The sequence below is a fragment of the Bacillus rossius genome, chromosome 6, assembly GCF_032445375.1.
Source record: "Bacillus rossius redtenbacheri isolate Brsri chromosome 6, Brsri_v3, whole genome shotgun sequence".
Classification (NCBI taxonomy): Eukaryota; Metazoa; Arthropoda; class Insecta; order Phasmatodea; family Bacillidae; genus Bacillus; species Bacillus rossius.
Window position 1 is genome coordinate 16657897 of NC_086334.1, and position 24614 is coordinate 16682510.

Sequence of the window (24614 nt, forward strand, 5' to 3'; positions counted from 1 at the left end):
AGTTAATATATCTAAGCAATGATCGTAGTCTCACTTCTTTCACGTTTAATGATTAAAAATATGTACAATCTCGTAAAAAAAAAAAAAAAAAAAGCTTTTTGAAGTGAAACTTCTGTGGGCGCGATGATAGTAAAATTTCAAGGCCGAAATTTAATGCAACGTTTTCGTAAAACGCTGTTGTAAAACGTTTCTGACGCGAAAAGCACAGATAATGGTTACTTGTTTCTAATCATTGTGTAAAATGGCATTTAAATATTTTAAGTATTTTACCAATAATTAACAGTTTAATGATTGGGTTAGGTTAAGTAAGTGACATTTAAAATACTACGGATATGTGTAAACACTCGGTTAGATTAGGTTAGCTATGATTAAAATAGTGAAAACAACGTGTGAACAGTTTCTTACTTACGTTTCATATTTAAATATTCATGAAGCTATAAATGTTAACATTAGTGTGAATATCGAGAGAATAAATTCAAATAATTCACGGATATTTTGGCTATATATATATTTTTTTAACTTTAAATATTTTCCTTAAATCCTATTAATACTATAAGGTTGTTTTTTTTTTAGAAAAATTGTCTTCTTTCTCTCTTTTTCTTCCCCCTTCTCTTCCTTTCTCTCTCTCTCTCTCTCTCTCTCTCTCTCTCTCTCTCTCACTATCTCTTTGCCGTTTTACCCATTACTAGATGAGGTTTTATTTGCCAAAGAGGTTTCACTTCTATCAAGTGTACTGAGTTACACGAGCTCTTTTTTAAGTGTTTTCATAAGTAGTACTAAATGTCTGCGTGTAATTTATACCACTGTCGTTGTGTCAAGAATATGTGAACAACAACTTAATGTGGTCGCCAGTGTTCGCAAACCAACATCAATTGAAGCTTCACAAGTGACGGTTGGCACGTGGTACCACCACTGGTACTACTTCTGAGAACTGCCAGATATTTTTTTCCCTAGACGAGTCACGCGCAAGACAGACTCCGCCGAGCCGCGCTGTGCGCTTGACGTTTTGCCGGTGATCCCGAGAAGGTGTCGCCTTTAGACCCGGTTCACAGCACGACGGCGCCCGAGGAGGTCTTCCGCCCGCAGCTTGGACCGGCCAGCCGACGGCAGCGCTCCGAGCGGTGGCCCGTGGAGCTATCCCGCAGCTCGCAGCCGACGGCAGCGCTCCGAGCGGTGGCCCGTGGAGCTATCCCGCAGCTCCCAGCCGACGGAAGTGCTCCGAGCGGTGGCCCGTGGAGCTATCCCGCAGCTTCCAGCCGACGGAAGTGCTCCGAGCGGTGGCCCGTGGAGCTATCCCGCAGCTTCCAGCCGACGGCAGCGCTCCGAGCGGTGGCCCGTGGAGCTATCCCGCAGCTTCCAGCCGACGGCAGCGCTCCGAGCGGTGGCCCGTGGAGCTATCCCGCAGCTCCCAGCCGACGGAAGCGCTCCGAGCGGTGGCCCGTGGAGCTATCCCGCAGCTCCCAGCCGACGGCAGCGCTCCGAGCGGTGGCCCGTGGAGCTATCCCGCAGCTCGCAGCCGACGGCAGCGCTCCGAGCGGTGGCCCGTGGAGCTATCCCGCAGCTCCCAGCCGACGGCAGCGCTCCGAGCGGTGGCTCGTGGAGCTATCCCGCAGCTCCCAGCCGACGGCAGCGCTCCGAGCGGTGGCTCGTGGAGCTATCCCGCAGCTCCCAGCCGACGGCAGCGCTCCGAGCGGTGGCTCGTGGAGCTATCCCGCAGCTTCCAGCCGACGGCAGCGCTCCGAGCGGTGGCTCGTGGAGCTATCCCGCAGCTTCCAGCCGACGGCAGCGCTCCGAGCGGTGGCTCGTGGAGCTATCCCGCAGCTTCCAGCCGACGGCAGCGCTCCGAGCGGTGGCTCGTGGAGCTATCCCGCAGCTTCCAGCCGACGGCAGCGCTCCGAGCGGTGGCTCGTGGAGCTATCCCGCAGCTCGCAGCCGACGGCAGCGCTCCGAGCGGTGGCTCATGGAGCTATCCCGCAGCACGGGCCGGCCGGCCGACGGCAGCGCTCCGAGCGGTTGCTCGTGGAGCTATACCGCCGCGAGAGACGACCAGCCCGGAAGAGAACAAGTGTCGCGCAATTGTCTTCCTAACAAAAAAAATAAATAAATAATATCTACTCATGTCTATTAAACGTAAACTTCGAATGTTGCATAGTGTTAACCACCTCAGCCTAAAACTAGCGTGTACGTGTAGGGAGTGAATGTTTACGGTAGAAAAGTAGACGCATCTTCTACCACGAAGATAGGATAACTTGTGAACCTGATTGTGGAAGAGTTCAACATTGTCTTTAAACTGTGTTTATTTATTTTTCTAATAAACCGTTCACTAAAAATTTTAAAATATTGTCACTGTACAGCTTATCTTAAGAGAGGCACTACCTCGTAGCAAAAAAAAACTGAGTTCATGGCATTATTCAAATAGTTCGTAGCTTCCAAAATCTGGTAATCTCTCTATAAGCGTTAAGAAGTAATGGTGTATGTTTACTACAATAGATTTTTAGATTGTGTACCTACTGACCTTTCGTGTATGTGCAATTCATGTTAAAATATAGAAAGCATCCGCGATATGGCTAATGTTACTACTCATTATTAATTAACTTGTAAAAGATTCCTAGAGCAATGGAAATGTTTTATCAAATTTTAACATGTTCCACAGCAAGAATTCACAAAAAATAATATTTTTCAGAATGTAATTTAACTTATGATTTAGGACGTAATGCCTCTCTTAAGCCTATTATTTTTTTCATAACACTGACATCTGACATATTTGTATCACCTATGTCAATTACGAAAAATGTGTAAAGATTTTTATGACAATTTTTTCTGTGGTTGTGAATGTTTCCTTTTTGTGTATGTGTATTCATAAAATGTCAATATAAAATTTATATTCAATGTGAATTAAAAGGGAAAAAATTATTTTATGTAACTATGAGATGTCACAAATTATGTACATTACGAATGAATGTAATTGTGTATGACTAATTGTTTATTTTTGGTTTTCTATTAAAAGTATATAGTCATTTTTAAATGTTTACTTACATTGGGTTATTGCCATATTTTATCAGCATATGTATAATTCATCTTTAATGTGCTATGTTGTCACTGCAGCTCATAAGAGGTTTATCAATTTAAAATTGCAGTAGATTAGTCAGCACGCTGATAAAACACTTGCCATGATTAAAAATAGTATGTGTTAATTTAAAATTTGACTGGAGGATACTTTAACGATGTGATATAATTATTAATTTTTTTTTTTAGAATATGTTCAAGCAAGTCGATAAAATATGTCTCTTTTTAATTTTTGTACACTGAAATTTTATTTGATCACTTGAGATTAAAAAATATTAGCTCAAATATTTGGGAACATGAGGGCAAATTTTTTTTTTTTTTTTGGTAACACATATGGTAACTGCCAGCTCAATGTGTCATTTTGGAGTTCAAATGAGTTTCTTACGATCAATAGTCATTTTGGCATCGTTGGTAGTATGGCAGCATCGCGTAAGAACATTTATGTAAGAAAATTCAAAATACAAAATTAACTGTTCTTTAAGAGAAAGCTTTTTTTATGCCATAGTAGTTGATAGGAAATCAAGCGATTGTGTACTAAATGATAGTACCAAACTGATCTATTAAAACGAAACACATAAAACCTGTAACTACAAAAATAGGTATTTTCACTTTAAACATGTCTAAATAGTTCTAGGCTAGCGTGACTTCAGATGAGCATTTTGTGATTCTTAAAAACATTATTTTATCTGGCATATTAATGACAAACTATCGGACTTAATATTCAACTCAAAGCAAACCTGACCAAAATTTAAAAAAAGTTTTTGCTAAAAGGTTATTTAATAACTATAGGTAGTTGTCCGTTAGATTTATTTTCTTCGCACGCTACTGGTTTTCCAGGAAAATGTTATTTTGCCAATAAAATTACTTTAATTTTGTGTTACGAATGAAATTAAGAATTATTACTTTTTTTTATAAAAATTTAGAGGTTAAGAAATTTGTGTCACTTAGTTACAACGTGTCGTCATTTTCTGTTGATCAAATGTAAATAGTTTATTTTTGAACCACAACTTAAAACACTGTAATAAAAAGTGGTAAAGTTGTAGATTTAATCTTTACTTTATTCGCATTTGTGCATTTGCGTTTATATTTTTTTATTAAAAGAGGCTTCGCTAGGTATAATAAACTCATTATGGGAAAGTTACCCGGATTTTATGGTCTATCTTGTAACTCATATGATATGCAAATATACTATGTAGGAAAAATTTTCTGTATTATTAGCAAACAGACAAAATAATGTCTAGTCATTTTACGTATATTTAACTTTTACGGAATACTAAGGCTACCTCCAACTTGTAGAAGAGCTATTTTCTTTTAAATAAAAACTATTTTTTTTTTTACTTTTAAAAATACAGTTGAACGTAGAAAAATTTGCATTTCGTCATTTTTTTTTTATTTGTGAACAACCAGAATATATTTTAGAAAACTGTTGTACAGGGTCATTTTACAATCGACATAGTTAGGGAATTTACATGTTTGTAGTTTTTCCTGTAACCAAAGCATAATAGGGTAATAGACAGAATGCTCAGTTATCGAATAAATGTCTACAAGTAGCGCTTGGTTATGTCTTTGGAACATCGTCCCGACTAACCCTTTCTATTCTGTGATGTTACAAGCTTATCAACAGTCAATTTGACAAAGAATGGTGTACATAAAGTGTATAAGAAGAACTGATGTTGCAGTTATGTACATTATTTGCTTATCTTATAAGTGTCTGCACATGTATTTCGAGACACCTTAACAATACTGTACGAGTAACGTGTATCTCTGTTTGTACATAAAATGTACAGATGACTGTCGTGTTCAACAATCAGCTTGTTAATAGCTTTAAGTCTTTAGGTGTATTTTTATGTAAATAAAGAAATAAAATTTTAAAATAATAACGACCTTAATTCCTTTTAAGGGTAAGATATTTCTTATCCGAAATACTACACTTATTTTCAATTGGTCGCATTCGAATTTCCTATTCAAAATAAATATAATGTGTTCTTTTCATAAATACAACAAATTAGGTTAGGGAAACAAATTAATTTTTACACAAAAGCTGACGTTTCATCTAACATGGACTTATTTGACCATAATTTTTTTTTTTCCTTTTTCGGTACGGTTTAGGATCACATTACATTTAGAAGGTTTACACTAATTATAAAACTCTTGCATTACATTGTTAGTAGGAAAGTTTGGTAAGAAGGAAAGGAAAAATTTTATTATTTCGGTAATAAAATTTATAAAATATTTTTACACACATACACACTATGTACACAGATACAACTATATACTTTGCGTTTATACTGAATAATTATACATACAGTTACTAAGAAACAGTAGTATATGATAAAGGGCACAATATACAAGTTATATATATATATATATATATATATATATATATATATATATATATAGTTCATCGCCCATTACTCCATTACTACAAAGAAAACTAAGTGCGTAATAATTTTACAGAATATTTTACATAAAAATACACTATTTTGTTACAATACACTGCAAAACAATATCTATGAATTGTTGCAAAATATTACATTTATATTTCAAAGATTGTTTATTAAAAATTTGGTGAGTAGAGAAAAATGGGTTCCATGTTTTTGAACTTAATACCGACATTTAATTTTATATGGAAACAAATAAAGTTAATACCAACTTGTTTTTGTACTCTAATTTACTTATTATTATATTTATTTTATTAAACGCTGATTACCGCCCAGCTGTGTAGAGAGATTGGCTGGTGTCTCTGTAACTCATATAGAACACGTGCTAAAAATAGTGAGCAAATGGGTGTTAAAAACATTTTCCAATATTTATTTATACTAGTATCCCGAAAGGAAAAAAAAAATATGTTTTTGGATGCAAAGAAAGTGTTTAATTTATTTTTACCTAAATGTCTTAGAACTAATACACACATTTATTCGTTTGCAACTGCTCTGCAGCGTATATCAAGCAAATTAAAAATTTATAAAAAAGTTTTAACCATCTGTTCATCCATCACGCCCATTCACCCCACGCACCCATATAGCGTAGCAAATGTAAAAAGACACTACTGTTTGCGAATATAAGGTGTACTCCAGAACCCTGCATAGACCAGTCGGGGATGACGTCACCATCACAATGGCGCCCGGGCTCCTTCGGGGACACGTCACAGTGTTCCAGTGCACTTAACATAAAAATCTTTGGCGCGGAATTATGGTTTTTGCTAAACCTTAGCAATATTTTTATTTAAAAAAAAATTTTACATTGAAACGCTTTATGCCAATCTACACTAATCTCACATTTGTCTCAAAAAACGTACCAATAAAAAAGGTAAACATAAGAGTTTCTTCAATAGTCTATAAAACCCTAAAATTAAGAGCTAATTTTTAGGACATATAACAGCTAATTTTTAGGATAAGCAATTTAAAATCGAGAAAGTTACAGTTGTTCCTATATTGGTTGTTATTAATAGAGGTTTATGACTCACAATTTCATGGACGTAGGCTCCAGTTTTGATTACATAACCAAAATGGAAGCACATTACAAATTGAATAAGAAAAAAAACACAACTGTTAGGAACACAACACCATAGCTTCCTACTTTAGCTTGGTCTACTCATGTCACCGTCGCAGCGTTTAGTGTTGTGATTACAAAAATATAATATGTCTCAATAACTTATCTCAAATTTGAAATTCTCAAAAATTAGTACCTTCGGTACTCATTTCACAACTATCATCATTATATCACATGATGTTTGTTTACGAAAATTGAAAACCATGTGATATTGATCACAAAGACTGTTAACAGAACAACACGCTGATGATAGATCGACAACGGTTACTTCCCCACGATTCCTTATGCCCTGGTGATCCAGCATACAGGTTGGCGCTGGATGATTGGTGTTGTCAAGTCACCCAAAACATTTGAAGTCCATTGTGGAAGCATGTTAAATGACCATATTTTATGACAGTGACTGTGTTCTATGCTTCATACTTATTAACTATTATCTGACGTCGTCAAAGGCCATATCAGCTATGCTTTAGGTGATGCAAAACTAAGATGGTGGGTTAGAGGGTGACTTCAAATTCGTTAAATCATCCCATCTCTTGACTTAATGAACAGGGTGGCAGTGCTGGCTTTCTCCTCGCAGTGTTTTGCGCTTACTGTGACCGTTGTTCGTTAGTGACGCTTTGTTTTGATCGCCGCCATCGAAGTTGCCCACTGCTACCACCTCTCCGCCACTCCTTGTTGGAGCTGGTTGATGTTGGAGGATCCACGATGCTGGACTAAGTGCATGACAGTTCACAATGAGGTAGGTGTTGGGGACAACATGGCATTGCTGCCTACTGTAGTTTGGCCTTGGCTTGATCCTCGCAGTGATCCACTTGTCACCTACTTCTTGTCACTGACGCCCTGGTGTTACAGCGAGCAGGTCTGGCTGGACTAAGTGTATGACAGTTCACAATGAGGTCGGTGTTGGGGACAACATGGCATTGCTGCCTACTGTAGTTTGGCCTTGGCTTGATCCTCGCAGTTATCCACTTGTCACCTACTTCTTGTCACTGACGCCCTGGTGTTACAGCGAGCAGGTCGGTGCTGGACTAAGTGCATGACAGTTCACAATGAGGTCGGTGTTGGGGACAACATGGCATTGCTGCCTACTGTAGTTTGGCCTTGGCTTGATCCTCGCAGTGATCCACTTGTCACCTACTTCTTGTCACTGACGCCCTGGTGTTACAGCGAGCAGGTCTGGCTGGACTAAGTGTATGACAGTTCACAATGAGGTCGGTGTTGGGGACAACATGGCATTGCTGCCTACTGTAGTTTGGCCTTGGCTTGATCCTCGCAGTTATCCACTTGTCACCTACTTCTTGTCACTGACGCCCTGGTGTTAGAGCGAGCAGGTCGGTGCTGGACTAATTGCATGACAGTTCACAATGAGGTCGGTGGCTACTGGAGTTTGGCCCTGGCTTGCTCCTCGCAGTGATCCACTTGTCACTGACGCCCTGGTGGTACAGCGAGCAGGTCGGTGCTGGACTGAGTGCGTGACAGTTCACAACGAGGGCCAACACGGCTACTGGAGCTTGGCCCTGGCTCGCTGCTCGCCGCTGGCGCCCCGCTGCTCGGCGGTCCACGCCAGCAGCTGCTGCAGCGCGCCCTTGTAGCAGCGGAGGGGCGTCTGGGCGGTGAGCAGGCCGGCGCCCGCGGCGGCCACCAGGAGCAGCACCAGCGCCAGCAGCAGCGCCTGGGACTGGCGGGGCGCCGGGGGCGGGTCGTCGCGCCAGGGGGACCAGGCGTGGTCCCACAGCGCCGGGTCTGCCCGCGCCTCTCCGGGCGTGTTGAGAGGCTGCACCGTGCTGCGGCGGTACTTCTCCAGCGTCGCCTGCGGGCCGGACACTCCGTCACACCACATGCAGGGCTAACACCCGAGTGTGAGTCAATACAACTTGAGTAAGGTGGTGAATATCTGAGCTGGGGTAAACCAGTAATAAAATTAAAAAAATATATATATATTTTTTCACTCTTTTATGTTACTCTTATTAATTAAAAATATGTAAAAATGTTGCTTATACGTTTGTCAAATAATAAACATGTTTTTGTACAAATGTCCCCGATACTAGGGATAGAAAACGTATTTAATACATTCTTTTTTGATTCCGAACCTAGATAATCCTTTTAACCCTTAATATATTATTTTACAGTATATGTGTGTTTTCATTATAATTTTATTTTTTTTGGGAACATATATTTGCCAGCTTTTTTACACTAATAAAAATATGTTTAAAGCCTCACCTGCCAATTACAGTACTTCGTTTTATAGGTTGTAATATTATAAATCTTCTTGTATTAAAAAAAAATAATTTAAAAACATTGTATGTTTCATAAGTTAGTAGATTCTTTACAATTTAAACAAATATCTTGAAAACTACTTAAAACACTGTGTATTACCAAAATAACAGTTAATTCTTGAAAGTAAAAACAATAAAAAAAACTTTTGCTCGACTTTTGAATAATGTTCTTCGAAATCCAATATTTCAAAAATTAATTATTTTAGCATGTAATTTATAAGAAAATTTAAGAACTAAATAGATTTTAAAAATTAAGTACATCATCAGATTCATTGCACTAAATTACTTCATTTAAAATTACTGACTATGGTAAATAACTTTAAAAAAAATACCATTCTTCTTTAGTTGCAAGTTAATCAACTCCCCAAAATTACATGAATATTCAGATTTCTTTTCGAAGAGTCAATGAATAATCGCCATTGATTTATGTCATATTGTACACCAAATTGGCCCATCAGTCCAGAAATGTCTTTACAGTCCACAAGATTCTCATCCTGTTCAAAGTAAGGCACAAAAACTGTTTCGCGATGTCGATACCATGAAAAAGATGTGCCTGGTTGTAATAAATTTTTGTTTTTAAGGTGGGAGCCAAGTAACTGAGTAGCATCTTTTGAAAGTCCAAGATCTCGCACTAAGTCGTTCAACCACTGTTGTAACATTAATAATTAATACAATAATGTGTTCACACATATTCACATATATTGTAATAAACATTTTAGGACAATGGGAGGGGATGTTTCCCAATTTTCTTTCATCAAGTAATATATACGAGGGGGGCAGGCCCCGTGTTCAACCTCCCTCAGGAATCAAAAATCCCTTCTCTGTGAGCTTACTTGCAAAATCGTAACTGTGTAAAGGGAACGATAATCGTTTCCCCACGGGCCTCTCCTGGGAATCCTGCATATTTTCGCCCATGGGTATAGTTAGGGACCGGAAAAATTCGCGGATTCAATGACCTCTAGGATAGCTTCCATTATCCTCTGCATTTCTCAAGTAAACACGCGTGTTCATTGGGTACTAAATTGTGAGGCGTCTCCACTGGGTAGCTTGTGATTCGACGCTTCTTTGGTCGATAGTCTCTCATTGGCCCAGAGAGCTCCAGTTAAACTGCGAGCCAATAGCAGAACCAGCAGAATTGTACACGTGTTTTGAATTTCAGCCTATCACGAAATGAATCCGCGAATTTTTCCGGTCTCTGGGTATAGTCATTCCTACTATCCTCTTGCACTCACTTCGAGTTCCTGCCGCACCAAGGGCTCCTGCTGGGACAGGTCGTTGGTCTCGCACGGGTCCTCCCGGATGTTGAAGAGACACGGCGCCAGCAGAGGGTCGCAGGCCGTCGTCTTGTTCACCGGCTTCCAGCACGTCACCTCGGCCTGCTTCCTCAGTTCGAGCAGCGTGGACCGCGTCAGCACCCGCCACTGGCGCCGCGCAGCGTCGTCTGCAGGCGGACGCAAAAAAAAAAAAAGTTGTTGAGATCTGGGCTTTTGAAACTACGAGGGAAAACACCTGCATGCAAGAACATGGAGCTTGGAATTTTGGCATGCTGTGACGTAGTTGAAGTCCCTTTCTACCTCACCGTCGCCATACTGCAAGACCCAAAACATTGCGGAACATGCTTCATTATTGTTAGTAAGTATCAATTAGAATTTTCATCGATAAATACAGTCACTGTCTTTGAACATGTATTGACAATGTGAATTTTGCACTTCTCATAATGTTTTGGGTGCTCTGCAATCAGTGTCAAGAAAATGAGATGGGCAACAAAGTGGTTTCACACAGTTATCCATGTTGTAATGAGTACATGGTAACCCTCAGGTGCTAATCACATTTTGGCTGTTTAAATACTCAAAAATTCTCTATTTATGTAGAAATCTTGGTTCCAACTGAGCGAATAGTGGCAAGATAACTTTACGTTAATTCACAGTTGAAAAACTTAAAAGGAAATGTAATTCCAAATAAGAGTATTACATTCCTGCATATTTTTAGTTGGTTTGCAGACGTTCATTACCTGTTGATTCCGATCCATGGTCCTCGGTCACCCCAGTCTTAGTGGCATTCTTCTGCCTGATCTGTAGCTCCGTGATGACTCCTGCCAGCGACGTGGCCGTTTTGGAGGTCAGCACCTCCGTGACGTCATACTCGGGACCCTCCCTCCCAGTCTCTCCGTACCAACCGTCCGCCTGTCCGTTCTGGGACGTTCCTGCAACAAGTGACGCGAATAACCTAGTGGAAGTTGAGAGGCAGACACCATTCATAATGGCCCTTAAGAAGTGAGTACTTATCATGTTAGAAACTATTTGGTCTTTCGTTGGAGTTATTAAAACCAGTCATTACAAAAGTTTCCGCGTATAGTATTGACTTATATCCATACGAAAAAGATGCTGAAAAATAATTGGTGCTTTGGGATTTTGTTTAGTTTCTCTCAGGCAAGTGCCCACTGTCAACGCACCAATTATAGCCATTCAATACGGAAGCAAATACCTCCTGAATAGCTCGGGCAAATAAGGCAATATCTTTTCTTGCAGACGGCCGCCAATTACACAGGAAAAACAGCTGGCGTGTGCATACCTTACTGTAGTCTAATGAGCGTTTATAATTTTTTTGTGAAAAAAATCCTCCCCCCAGGGATAATCCAAGAATTTTTGAGCTATTTTCATATGTACATTCTAATTACTTTTGCGTATATAGCGCTCCCCAATTAACTTTCCTGCACATCTTTAAGGACATCATTTAGAAAGCATAATTTTAGAATGTGCGTAAGAATAGTTTTTTTTTTCAAATTGCAACACAAAATAATAAACTAACACGTTTATTTAAGTCTGATGATGGCGCTCCGTGGATTTTCATCGCTGAGACACCCTCATATGACGACGATCTGCGGTTTAAACCCAACTCACGGTATGATTCGAGTTTCGAGTACCATTTTGATACCCAAGTGGTATGGAAATCACTGATATCTCGTGAGTCCCAGCTCTTGAAGCCCCTTTTCAAAACCCTGTGGTGTAGAACCCTTTTACTGAAGGTTATCTGTGGGGATTGTTGGAGCTGCAGCAAGAGTGGCTCCAGGGGAAGGGCGCAGGGGGCGATAGCCCCTTCCGAGCCCAAATTTTACTTCCTATTTCTTTGTAGGGAATATTAATGTTAACTTAAATACTTTCGTTAATGTGCTAACCTCTTCTTTCAATCAAAATTTGTACGAAACTACTAAATTTCAGTATTTGAGACCATATATTTTGTGAATATCCCAAAGGGCAATGTCGTGATTCTTAACTGCATCCTCCTGTGTGTGAGAGCCCTGCCCGAGAGGTCTTGCTGGAGCCGCCATTGAGCTTCAGGATCTCTGCCAGGTGTACCGTGGTTAGAATGGCGCACACACCTGCGATGTACTTCCAGTCGCCGCGCCGAATCGCCGCGTAGCCCTCGATGTCGTCGATGTTGTGGACGATCTCCGTGCGACGCGAGGGCAGGTCCTCGGACAGGGCCTTCCACATGTCCACGCCGTCGATGTGGCCGAGGTTCGCCACGTCCAGGCCTGCAAACGGGACCAGGGCAAGACCACATCACTACACCTCCCTGCGATTTGTTTTCACGTCAACCTCTGTTATTTTCCATCGCATCGCATCGCTGTAGTAATGGTTAGAAACCTGCAAAATTCGCGGATTCATTGACCTATAGGATATACTCCACAGTCCTTTAAATACTCGCGGAAATGACACCTGTTCATTGGCTACTGACGCGTGAGACGTCTCAACTAGGCTGTCCGTAATTCGGCACTTTCTTGGTTTAGTGTTTCCCATTGGCTAACAGTTCCCCGGATAAAATGTGGGCCAATCGTAGAAGCGGTACGAAGGTATAGTTGTTTTGATGCTAGCCTATCGCGAAATGAATCCGCATCTCTAGAATGGCTAATAGTTTCAAAAAATTAATTTAGAATAATATTTTTTTGTCTCATTCTTCCGGGTGACATTTTTGGCATGCAAATGGCGTTATAATAAATTTTCTGTTTAAAAAAAAAAAATACATTTTCCCTTGGTACTATTTTGTCTATTTACAAACTTAATCGTGAATTTTTATCGTTGTATCAGTCTGAAATTCAATTGGTAACTAACTCACTAGATACACCATCACTGTCTGCTAACGCCTCAAGAGTCAGGTTTTCATCGTATCTTTTATTTTTTTTTGTAAGCGAGCTAAGAAAAGTATGGATCAATGTAAGTATGCTTCTGTTAGAGGTTTAGTTTTGGTTTCATTACCACTGAAATCCCGCATGTCCGGTTCTACTCATTTAAAAATAATAATCGGTGTAATAATCACAAGTTTCTCAAACTAATAGCATTATGCAAAATTAAAATTCACAAAGTTAATTTCAGTTTCGTTGAGTAAGGATACACATGATTTAAATTCTGTATTTGGACGAGTGCTTTAAGTATGAACCACGTACAGGCACGCACGCAAACGTGTGTTCGTATGTTACGTAAAAATATGTTCTTATTAAATTTCCATGGTTATACAATACATCTTAAACCTAAATTAAAAAAAAAAAATATGGGTGTGTGTACTTGTTTACGCGCGTGAGAAGTTATACTTCTTTGGCATCATTAAAAAATAGTTTTTAATTGCATGCAAATAAATAATTACAATAAAATAATAAAACGGCTGGAAAAAGATAGCCAACACAGTCAATAAAGTTTAGTTTAAATTTGAAAAATTAAATAAATAAAATTTAGAGAATAATAAATATATGACATAATTTGTACTAAATATTATAAGATACTTAATTTTAAATAATTATTATTGATTATTTAATATTTTAAAATAAAATAAATAAATTTAATAATAAATTCAAAAATTAAAAAAGTTTATTCATTTTTTAAATATTTTAAAGTTTTCTTATTTTAATATTCACTTTTCATTTTTATAAAAATGTTTTCATTAAATTTGTTCATTTATTTTTATAAATATTTATTATTTATTCAATTTAATAATAAATATTAAAAGTTAATATTTTAATTTGATGTTCGAATTTAAATTTTATCACAATTTTTTTATTAAAATTTTTATTTAATTGATTTGTTATTTTGTAAATATTAAATAACCAATAATAAATATTTAACATTAATAATATAATAATATTTAGTATTAATTATATTAAATAATATTTAATTTATATCAATAAATAATACTTACGGATAGTTAACCTCAATTATATTGGAGCACTTAAAAAAGTAAAAAGGCACAATTTTTTTACTAATATTTACGAATATTAAATAGTATTAATCAAAATATTCAATTTAAATAACTGCTGAATATAATTTATTAGCACATATATAATTCGCACTTGTATGAAACTAAAACAAGTGTTGTGAATGTAGAAACTAGAAACATGTGGATAAATATTATAAATATGAAAACAGTGATCAGAGGCGACGGGCGTGCCAACATGTGCGACTAATAGAGGTTCTATTTCCATTTTGTTGGTAGATTTTTACGAGGAAAATGTGTATTATATTTGATGTAATACCAAAATAATGTGGTTTTTCTTTAAACCGTGGAATTTACTCTTTACTATGACTATTTTAGTTTACCAAAATTAATTCCATGGTAATTTCATTATCATAAAGTTTCATTTGGCACACCAATACGTTTGGTATGTCCCCTAATGTGGGTTTATGTTCATACACGTGCGTCTGCCATCTTCCTATTACCTAGTCATCAACTGTAAATGATATTTTCCGAAAATCATCTCCCCAGCAGGGTTCAGTCCGGGAAACGCCGGGTACTTCAGCTAGCTACTGTAGGTATGTTGAAACAATATGACGTCATCCGTGTTGGCTACAGACAGCTATGTAACGAGGTTTGAATGCAGCAGCAGACTCGTCAAGCCATCACTACAGACCTGCAAAATTCGCGGTTTTGATGGCCTTCAGGATAGACTGCACACATACCCCTGTACACTCGGGAAAATAACGCAAGTTCATTGGCTGCCGACTCGTAAGTCGTCTCAGCTGGTTCGTCTGTGCTGATTCGATCCTTCTTGGGTTGAGGGTTTATAACTGGTTAGAGATTCGTCCAGATGAACAGTGAGCCAATAGCAAAATTATCTGAGAGGTAGGTATATATGTGTTTGAATTCTAGCCTGTCACCGAATGAATCCGCGAATTTTGCAGGTCTCTAGCCCATCACAATCAGTAAGTGGTCTATTCCATCCAGGGCAGGAGGTGAAGGTCCTTGTGGATCGGGTATACTCCACAGCAAAATTTCAAAGAGTCTCCGCGCGGCACTCAACAGAGGACTCGCAGCTGTACCTACCTGCCGCGGAGTAGAGCGTGGGCAGCCAGTCGCACATGTGCATCAGCTGACGGGACACCCGCTGCGTCCTGGCGAGCAAGGGGCTCCAGATGGCGGCGGCGGTGCGCACTCCGCCCTCCCAGGGGGTCTCCTTCATCTGCGGGCAGCGGCGAGGGGGGCGGCGGCGTCAGAACAACTCTCCCGTTCAGGATTCGCCCACAGGACAAGTCGCGTTCGAATCCATCAGCTTGTCCGCGCAGGCTCTGATACACCTCCCCCCCTCCCCACGGATCAAACACCAGGGAGTGATCCCTAACAGCTCTGTTTTAAATAATAAGCTCTGGAATGTAATCAAGACGAACTGAAAGTTTCTCCCATCCTATATACCCTAAGGGGCGCATATATGTGGGAGAGGGGAATGCCTGAGAATGCCGGGCCTGTAGGTCGGAATAATCTGTATCCACACATGCATTATTTGCAAACGTTCTCCCGAATGAGTCTTGCGATTTGGGGGAAAATCGATTATGATTTTTTTTTTTTTTGACACGCGCCGTACACGTCATAGAGAAAACCCGAACAAGGTAAGATGCAATGCACGTGTACGAAAGTTTATTCTACCTTTCTTTGTGCCGTTCTTTGGGGGTTTTCTCTATAGCGTACATTAATAAAACTATCAATGGCGGTATGTCCAAAATGATGTTAAAGAATCTTTACCAGTTGTTTAAAGCCCAAAAATTACTCTGAAAACACGCCTTTAAGCCATTTTAACTCTTATTGCAACACAGTTGTTATTCTTCCTGAAAAACTTAAAATTAAAAATTATTTTCAAATGAAAAAAATATGTTAATATTTGGCTACATAATTTAACTGATGAAGAGATGGCTTTAGTAGTTAAGTAAGTTTTACATATTGTTATAACTTTGTACCTGTACTTTACTTAAATACTAATTTTTATTTAATTATATTTTCATTTATTCATGTAACAATGTTATAATTTGTAATAAATTATACGTTTTTTTTTGTTTATACATAATATTGAATTTTAATAAATAGCTATTTTTAACTTTCATCTTTATACAAATAATGTAAAGTTTCTTGGGTTATATCTTATATATTTATTTCTCAGTTATTATACATTTACAAATGTTTACAATCGTCAAAATACCGCATGTAATTTGAAGTGACTAGATGCACTCACATACAAGTTTGCTTTCGTGAGTGCTAAATTTCCTGGTTAATTAAGTGAATATTGTTAACGAAGTGTAAAAAAAAATGGGAAATAAAGTATTATTATTATTATTATTATTATTATTATTATTATTATTATTATTATTATTATAGTTTACTAGCTGCAGTACCCGGCGTTGCCCGGGCTAAACACATGGAGCTTTATTGTCTGCGAATTAAAGCAAACTGGATAGGTAGCGCTATATGACAGTGTGTTGGACATAGAGAAATGTTACACAATTTATTACTGTTTGTATGTTTATGATCTATGATTTTTTTTGTTTACCCATGGCGATCGGTTATTTATTATTTATTATTAATTATAAATTATTAAGACCATTAATCGAAATGAAAACTATCGTATCTCTCAAGTTGGAAAAAAATTACACATAAATGCCAATTTTCATCGAAATCGGTTGACCTGGTGAAGAGTTCACTGGAAACAAACATCAGGACACTGGATTTATATATTATTAAGATTTAGATATCCGACATCAAAAGTACTTTTTGGCCCTCGGTGAATTCTTAAAATACTTTTCGTTAACAGGCGACAAGTTTTGAGGATCTCTCCTCCATTTTTGATAACCCAGCCTTCACATCCTTAGGACTTCCAGGCTGGGGCCCCCATGGGCATGGATGCGGATACGCCGCATACGCAACCAGGAAGAGCGTTCGTTAGAGCTTTTAGCTATACACATCAGAGGCTGAGGCTACATTAACAGGCAACACTCGGGTATCTGAAGTTGTGCACGCCGTGTGTGTGTGCCCGGGGGCAGACGTGGTTGGTCGGTTTGCGGTCACGTGGGTACACATAACCGCCGAGCACTCACCCCGCGCAGCGGCCAGTTGGAGCCGCGGTTCGAGTGTATGCCGAAGGTGGGCGCTCCGTTGTCGGACATGAACACCACCACCGAGTTCTCCAGCATGCCCTTGCTCCTGAGGGCCGCCACCACCTGGCCCACGCTCTTGTCCAGCCGCGACACCATCGCTGCGCACACCACACACCACACTTCACGAGCCTGGAGGAGACGTGCCTCGGGTGCGCTCGCAGCGCGTGCGCGGACCCGCGACTTTCACTCGTCTGCGTCGGGAAGCCTTAAGGCCGGGTTTGTAGAAAACGCAAGAACGCAGAAACGCAAGAAACGAAACTACGGTAAAAGTCCAACCTTAACTCTTCTACCAGCACGTTTATAAAAAAAACGCAAGACACGCAATAAACGCAAGAACGCAACGCAGAAGTTGTTCAACTTTCTACTTCTTGCGTTTTCTCCTTGCGTTTCGGCCTTCTGTACTGGTTGCTTTAGTATGTGGAAACTGAAACTGTCATGTAATGCATATAGAAGGCTCTGCGATTGTAATTAATCGTTACGCTTGTGTTTATTTATGTTTTGGGCTGGCATTCTTCTAGTGAATACAGCGCAATGGAGGAAGCTGATGAATTTCTTGTTCAGCTTATCCAAAATTTTCCCTGCCTGTACGATAAGTACAACAAAGATTTAAAAAAATAATCATGACTTATTCCTGAAATTTTATTTTTTGACGTTGGCGATGGCCGGCGTCCTTGAGTTTTTTTATAAACGACTGTGAATTTCTTGCGGTTGTCGCGTCCTGCGTTCTTGCGTTTCTGCGTTCTTGCGTTTTCTATAAACCCGGCCTAAGATGTACATCAAGTTCTGTCCCTGCCCGAACACGCCCGAATATTCACCTTCGGCCAACCTCGGGTTTATTTATATATATATTATATTTCTCTGTTCATTTTAATGCAGCTATACTAACCTAACTAACCGTCCATAGTGTTTTAATGTAGCTAACCTAACCGACCACTTTTAATAGATATTTGAATTTCGTTTTTCCTGCGCAAAAATAAAACAAATCCCGAGGTTGGCCGAAGGTGAATATTCGGGCGTGTTCGGGCAGGGACAGAACTTGATGTACATCTTAGGCTTCTCGTCTGCATCACTTTTTTTTTTAGATTTTAACATACCAATATGGCGGACATTTGTTTGTATTTCTATCAGCTGTTCTAGCCTGCTTTTTTTTATTTACGACTGTGGTTAAGCTGTTCGGAAGAAAAGTAAATTACATGTATATATTAACAATCCCAAAATAATCTTCATAATACAAATGTAATGATATGAGTTGACATTTTTTCTACAATTTAACCTCCAATAAAGGTACAGCTGATACATTTGTAAAAAAACTGCCACCATATTGGTACGTGTAGTAGAACACCGAAATACCCTTCCCCCTTTTTGGCTTCACCCCCCCTCTTCATGATCATAGAGTTGAATTTCTACAGGAAGAACGTCAAACGGTAGTCAAGTTTGTGGTTCAAATTGCATTTTCCCTAAAAGTGGACATAGTGTATTATACCTCCGAGGTGCAGATAAAATTTGTTGAAGGAAAGGACAGTAGAGGGCATGGCCCCCACAATTCGATTACGGTCCCTGGACCCAAGATCTTGGATGGGGGGATCCCCCCCTTCTCCATTTTACAGTCACGTGCTACATTATAATTGCATGGTTATTTCTTACCTACACTCTTTTTAGAATATTATTTAACCTTAAATTACAGTGTATAGTTCTGGTCACTATTTTACAAGTCCAAACTAAGCTTTGTTTATAAAATTATTTTACTTTAAAATAACCACAGCAAGTAATTTTAATTTATGTCACACACTAAGATAAAAATGAAAACAATTACAGAAAAATAAAATTAGCTGTAGGTGTGTAAAATCTTCTAAAATTTTATTGGATCCAAAAATATTCAATATGTTTTTTCTAGTTTGTAAAGACTTATAATTAGGGGCAGGAAATTTTCGTGAAAAAATCTGAACGCCTGCTAGACTGCAACAAGGTATACCCACACCAGCGGTTTCTTCCTTGTGATTGGCGGCCGACTGCGAGAGAAGTCGTTGCCTTGTTTGCACGAGCCACTAAGGACGAGTTTGCCTCCGCACTGAATCAGTGTGATTGGTTGTTGTAACAATCGACATGCGCCTCAAAGTAACTCACCCAATCACGAAACACAGACGATGCCACACAGTGTTTTTAACTTCCAGCTACTCTCGGGATCTTTTTCGCGAAATTTTCATGGCCCTACTTATAATAGTTAGGGACAGGAAAAAATTCGCGGGTTCAATGACCTGTAGGATGAACACCATAGTTCTACGTACAATCGGTCAAATGTCACCCACTCATCGGTTGCTGTCTTGCGAGACGTCCCAACGTAGCAGCCTGTGATTCGATACAGCTTTGGTCGGGTGTTTCTCATTGGCTCGGAGTCATCCAGAATGAACTCGCGAATTTTTCCTGTCTAATAATTAGGAGCCGGAAAATTTCGTGGTTTCGATGGCCTTCAGAATAGCCTGCACATTCCCCCGTACACTTGGGCAAATAACGCAAGTTCATTGGCTGCCGACTTGTGAGTTGTCTCGGCTGGTTTGTCTGTGATTCGATCCTTCTTTGCTGAGGGTTGTTAATTGGTTGAGATTCGTCCAGATGAACAGAAAGCAAAATCATATTAAAGGCATGTGTATTTTAATTCTAACCTATTGCCGAATGAATATGCGAATTTTTCCGGTCTCTCCTAATAATAGTTAGAGACCCGAAAAATTCGCGGGTTCATTTCGTGTTATGCTAAAATTCAAATAATTATACCTTAGTGCTGCTTCTGTCATTGGTTCACTGTTAATCTGGAGGACTGAGGGCCAATTAGAGACCCACACTCATAGAAGAGTCGAATCACCGGCCACCCAGTCGAGACGACTCACAAGTCAGCAGCCAATGAACAGTTGGCATTTGCCCGAGTGTGTAGAGGATATTGGAGTCTATCCTGGAGGTCATTGAATCCGCGAAATTCACGGGTCTCTACTAATAATAGTTGAACATTGTTAAATAAGCAGGGCCGGGCCCTGGAGCCTTGCGGGGGCTGCGGCGGAGGACACTCGGGCACTCGAGCAGCGGCGCGCTGAGGCTGACCTGCGTACAGGCGGCGCTCCGGGTCGGCGACGTGCGCGAAGCGGGCCACCTCGTCGTCGGGCGCCTGGAAGGGCCGGCGCGGGTTGCCCGTGTGCGGCGCCAGGTGCGCCAGGTACAGGAACAAGGGCCGCCGCGGGTCGTGGTCGCGGATCAGCCGCGCCGCCTCGTCGGCGTACAGGTCCGTGGCGTAGCGGCCCGTCGACCCCCAGTCGGCGCTCATGTTGCGCCGCATGTCCAGCCCGGCGAACCGCATCGTCTGCCGGCCCGACCTCGTCTCAACAACCAGTAGAGGACTTCGGAACGAACAGGCCTGATCTCCGCTCGATATGATTCGAGCAGACTCTGGAAAGTCACTCATTAGGAATCCGCATATCTTAAGAACGATCATACATTATTAGTAGAGACCGGAAAAAATTCGCGTATTCATTTCACGACATGTTAAAATGCAAATAATTGTATTTTATGCAACTTCTGCTATTGGTTCACTGCTAACCTGGAGGACTGTGGGCCAATTAGAGACCCTCAGTCAAAGCAGTATCGAATCACGAGTCTCCCAATTGAGACGCCTCACAAGTCAGTAGCCAATGAACAGGCGACGTTTGCCCCCAGTATGCACAGGATCGGGGAGTCTATCCTGGAGGTCATCGAATACGCGAATTTTTACTGGCCCTAATTATTAGGGACCTGAAAAATTCGCGGATTCAATTACCTCTAGGATAGCCTCCATTATTCTCTGCATTTCTCAAGTAAACACGCGTGTTCATTGGGTATACTAAATTGTGAGGCGTCTCCACTGGGTAGCTTGTGATTCGACGATTCTTTGGTCGATAGTCTCTCACTGGCCCAGAGAGCTCCAGTTAAACTTGCGAGCCAATAGCAGAACCAGCAGAATTGTACACATGTTTTTTTTTTAATTTCAGCCTATCACGAAATTAACCCGCGAATTTTTCCCGGTCTCTATAAATTATGAACACGCATGTTTCCGTTGGCATTGCAGTCGTCATTACCAGGGTATCGTCCCGTCGAGGGTCCTACATGTCATCTTGCTTTCATAAACGCTTTCCTGGGAATTATGTGATTGGTTGTAGATGTGGGTCAATCAGTGGTTTCTTCCGTTCAGGTTGGCTGGTTGGTTGGACCAGTCGGGTGTGTGCGTCGGGGCTGCTGTCTAATCAGTAACTTCTCTTTTTCCTTGCTGGCTGGGCTATCTGGCCACTTACAGGCGATCTGTGTTTTGTTGGTTGGTTTTTAAAGTTTCTGGAAAGAGGTTCCTATTCAGCTGAATTTGTTTCCTTTATCGATGGAAACAAACTACAGCCATTCAACTTGATCATTATAAGACTACAAGCCAACATCCCCAATGCAAGAAACTATACATTTGTGAAATCATAGACATATTAAAACAGTCATCAAACATGAACAGGTAGGATGGTTACAAATTGATCAGAATTTGGTAAACTGTTCTCAGAAACCTCCAAAGCCAACAAACAAAATACAGACCACCTCTAACTATCCAGATATCTCAGCCAACCAGAAGATAAAAAGCCACTGATTGGCCAGCAGCCACGACCAATCACAGAAATCCATCCCCGATTGGCCAAACCAACCATTCAAATAAAACTAAAGAAGCCTCTGATCGGCCCATACCTACAGCCAATAAGGAAACACATAGATCCCAGCCAATGGTATATAAGGCAAGATTACATCTAGAAACATGCAAATTATAACCATTATAACATGGATCCATTATAAATCAGAAAATCACAACATATAAACACACAATTTACAACTGGCATATGTTATAATCACATAAATCAAAGCTGGCGCAAAATAGAAAATCGTATTTTGTTTGTTTTTTAATTGTCATTGAACTCCATCCTCTGGTGAATTGTATTGTGACTGAAGAGAATTGATAGCATACACTAATTATTGATTTATTTGAATTAATTTGGTTTTATGTCTTGTCGGCAACGAAGTCATTAGTAAGAATCATAACAATCATCGACACAGAAAATGGATAGTGAAATTGGACTAGGACGATTTTAAGGATCCATTCCAGCGTTTGACTGGAGTGATTTCTTGGGATTAAAAAATTCAGCAATCAGGATACAGTGAATGGAATTCGAAAATGGGTTCTTTTAAAGGTAAGTTCATTGTTTTGCCACTGTGCCACCTAACTCTATGTGTTAATCATGTAATGTCATGCACAATAATAATTTCGTGATGGAAAAGATTATTACAGTTAGCTCATTAAATAGCACTGAAAAAATTCTATGCCTACAAAAAGTATTTGGCAGTGGAATTATTTTAGGATTTAAAATAAATGGCTTTATCTTTATTTGCGACCAGAAAAATGCCAATTCTAGAATCACATAAAAATATATTACTTTGTTTGGCATATTGTGGGGTTGTTTATTGTTTATTGGTAGGCCCACCTTCTTTAATCAAGTGTTTTACAATAATTGAGGATAAGAAAATGGTTTCTATGTCTCCAGGAGAAGTCAGGAAGTACAACGAATAAATCTTTATGGATATTTTTGACTTTATAAAATTTTGGAAAGTTCAATTAGGCAATATTGTTGACAGCAAAATTATTGTGCATTTTAATGTTATACACCAATTTTTACAGCAACCATTTAAGAGGCCACTCCAGTGTTTCAGGGGCACTACGCAACCCGCGTTAACCTCATAAGATTCAATGCTATTTTCATTTTGCTTATAAAATATTAACTAATATAGATTTCGAAATTATGCTTGCTTGATATGTAAGACAACGATGCTCTTATCGAAGCCCCTTTCTTCAAAAATGTGCATAAATTATGGTTCAAACCTAGACAATACACTTATGCATATTAGTAAAGATTAGTATAAAACCATAATTTATGCACGTTTTTGAAGAAAGGGGCTTTGATAAGAGCATCGTTGTCTTAAATATCAAGCAAGCATCATTTCGAAATCTATATTAGTTAATTAGTTATAAGCAGAATTAAAATAGCATTGAATCTTATGAGGTTAACGCGGGTTGCGTAGTGCCCCTGAAACACTGGAGTGGCCTCTTAATAGCCTTTTACTGCATTGTTCGTGGAGTATTGACCCTAGGAAACTTCTTAAAGACAGTCGTCTCATCGGTCAAGGAGTTTTCCTTCCAGGAAGGATAATCCCATCACCACCAGAACCTACGGTAAACACACTTAACGAAGCTGTTCGTAAAAAAAAAAAAAACAATTGTAGACCCTGAGAAACACTTTAACGACATGTAACTTAGGTTCACACCTCATAAAATTCATCACTACTCCCCCATGCATATGATCCCGCTAGGGCGTTATCCTGGTGAGGAGAAAGATTGGTCTTTTACATGCCTGACACTGTCACCAGTGCCAAACACGGGTTCCGAGAACCGGGAAATAGTAGATGCGCCATTTCCAATCGTAGCATGTTGCTGGCGAGCGCGCGGCTAGGTCGGGAGGTTGAGGAGAGACACTTTAACGACGGTCATCTCCTCGGGCAGAGGCAGAGCAGGAGGAGGAACTCACGGTGTCGGCCATGGTGTGGTCGTAGTAGTCCTGGTAGCCGTTCCAGTAGCCGAAGTGGGAGTCGAAGCCGCGGTGCGTGGGCGTGTACTCCTTCTTGAAGAAGCCCAGGTGCCACTTGCCGACGGCGTGCGTGCTGTAGCCGGCCTCCCTGAGGTGCTCTGGCAGCAGCTTCTCCGACAGGGGCAGTCCCCAGGGCTCCGGGGCCAGGATCACAATGTGCTGCATGCCTGCGCCGACACGTGCTTCCTTGTGGGAGGGGACTTTCGCGATACGCGCGCACCATGCAACCACATTGCCGGGATGTTATCTTTGAAAGATTTGTGCAATGGGAGTGCATGACTTGATGTAAGTTTTTGGACATAAGCCATTGCTAAGAACTTTTTCTGTTGAAGGGGGGGAAAAAATGTGGGTTTTTTTTTTCGTTCTCTTAGTACATTTTTCTTTGTTTTTCTTGGTTTGTTGACCATATGGCTGTTACGGAATATTTTGTGGTGTTTATATCTTTGTTGACAACAGCAATTTTTTTGCTTAATTTTGTGTTTTTTTTTTGTCTTTTTTTGGGTATTTTTATTTATTTTTTTAGTTTTTAGTTTTTAGTTTTTCTTCAACAGAAAAAGTTCTTAGCAATGGCGTATGTCCAAAAACTTACATCAAGTCATTGCCAGGATGACAAAAAAAAAATTGGTGCG

The 24614-nt window shown here is 40.0% G+C and overlaps 1 protein-coding gene across 1 annotated transcript in view; it reads right to left on the reverse strand.

The window, feature by feature from the left end:
- Positions 1-2975: 2975 nt before the first annotated feature.
- LOC134532720 (arylsulfatase B-like) overlaps positions 2976-24614 on the reverse strand; it is a 77829-nt gene continuing 56190 nt past the window's right edge. Inside the window, exons 4-11 of the mRNA XM_063369501.1 lie at positions 23926-24152; positions 20393-20648; positions 17243-17400; positions 15207-15342; positions 12274-12429; positions 10906-11097; positions 10127-10335; positions 2976-8428 (exon numbers count right to left, since the gene is read on the reverse strand). Coding sequence (XP_063225571.1) covers positions 8120-8428; positions 10127-10335; positions 10906-11097; positions 12274-12429; positions 15207-15342; positions 17243-17400; positions 20393-20648; positions 23926-24152 — 1643 coding nt within the window. The 3' untranslated portion in view covers positions 2976-8119. The remainder of the gene's footprint in view (positions 8429-10126; positions 10336-10905; positions 11098-12273; positions 12430-15206; positions 15343-17242; positions 17401-20392; positions 20649-23925; positions 24153-24614) is intronic.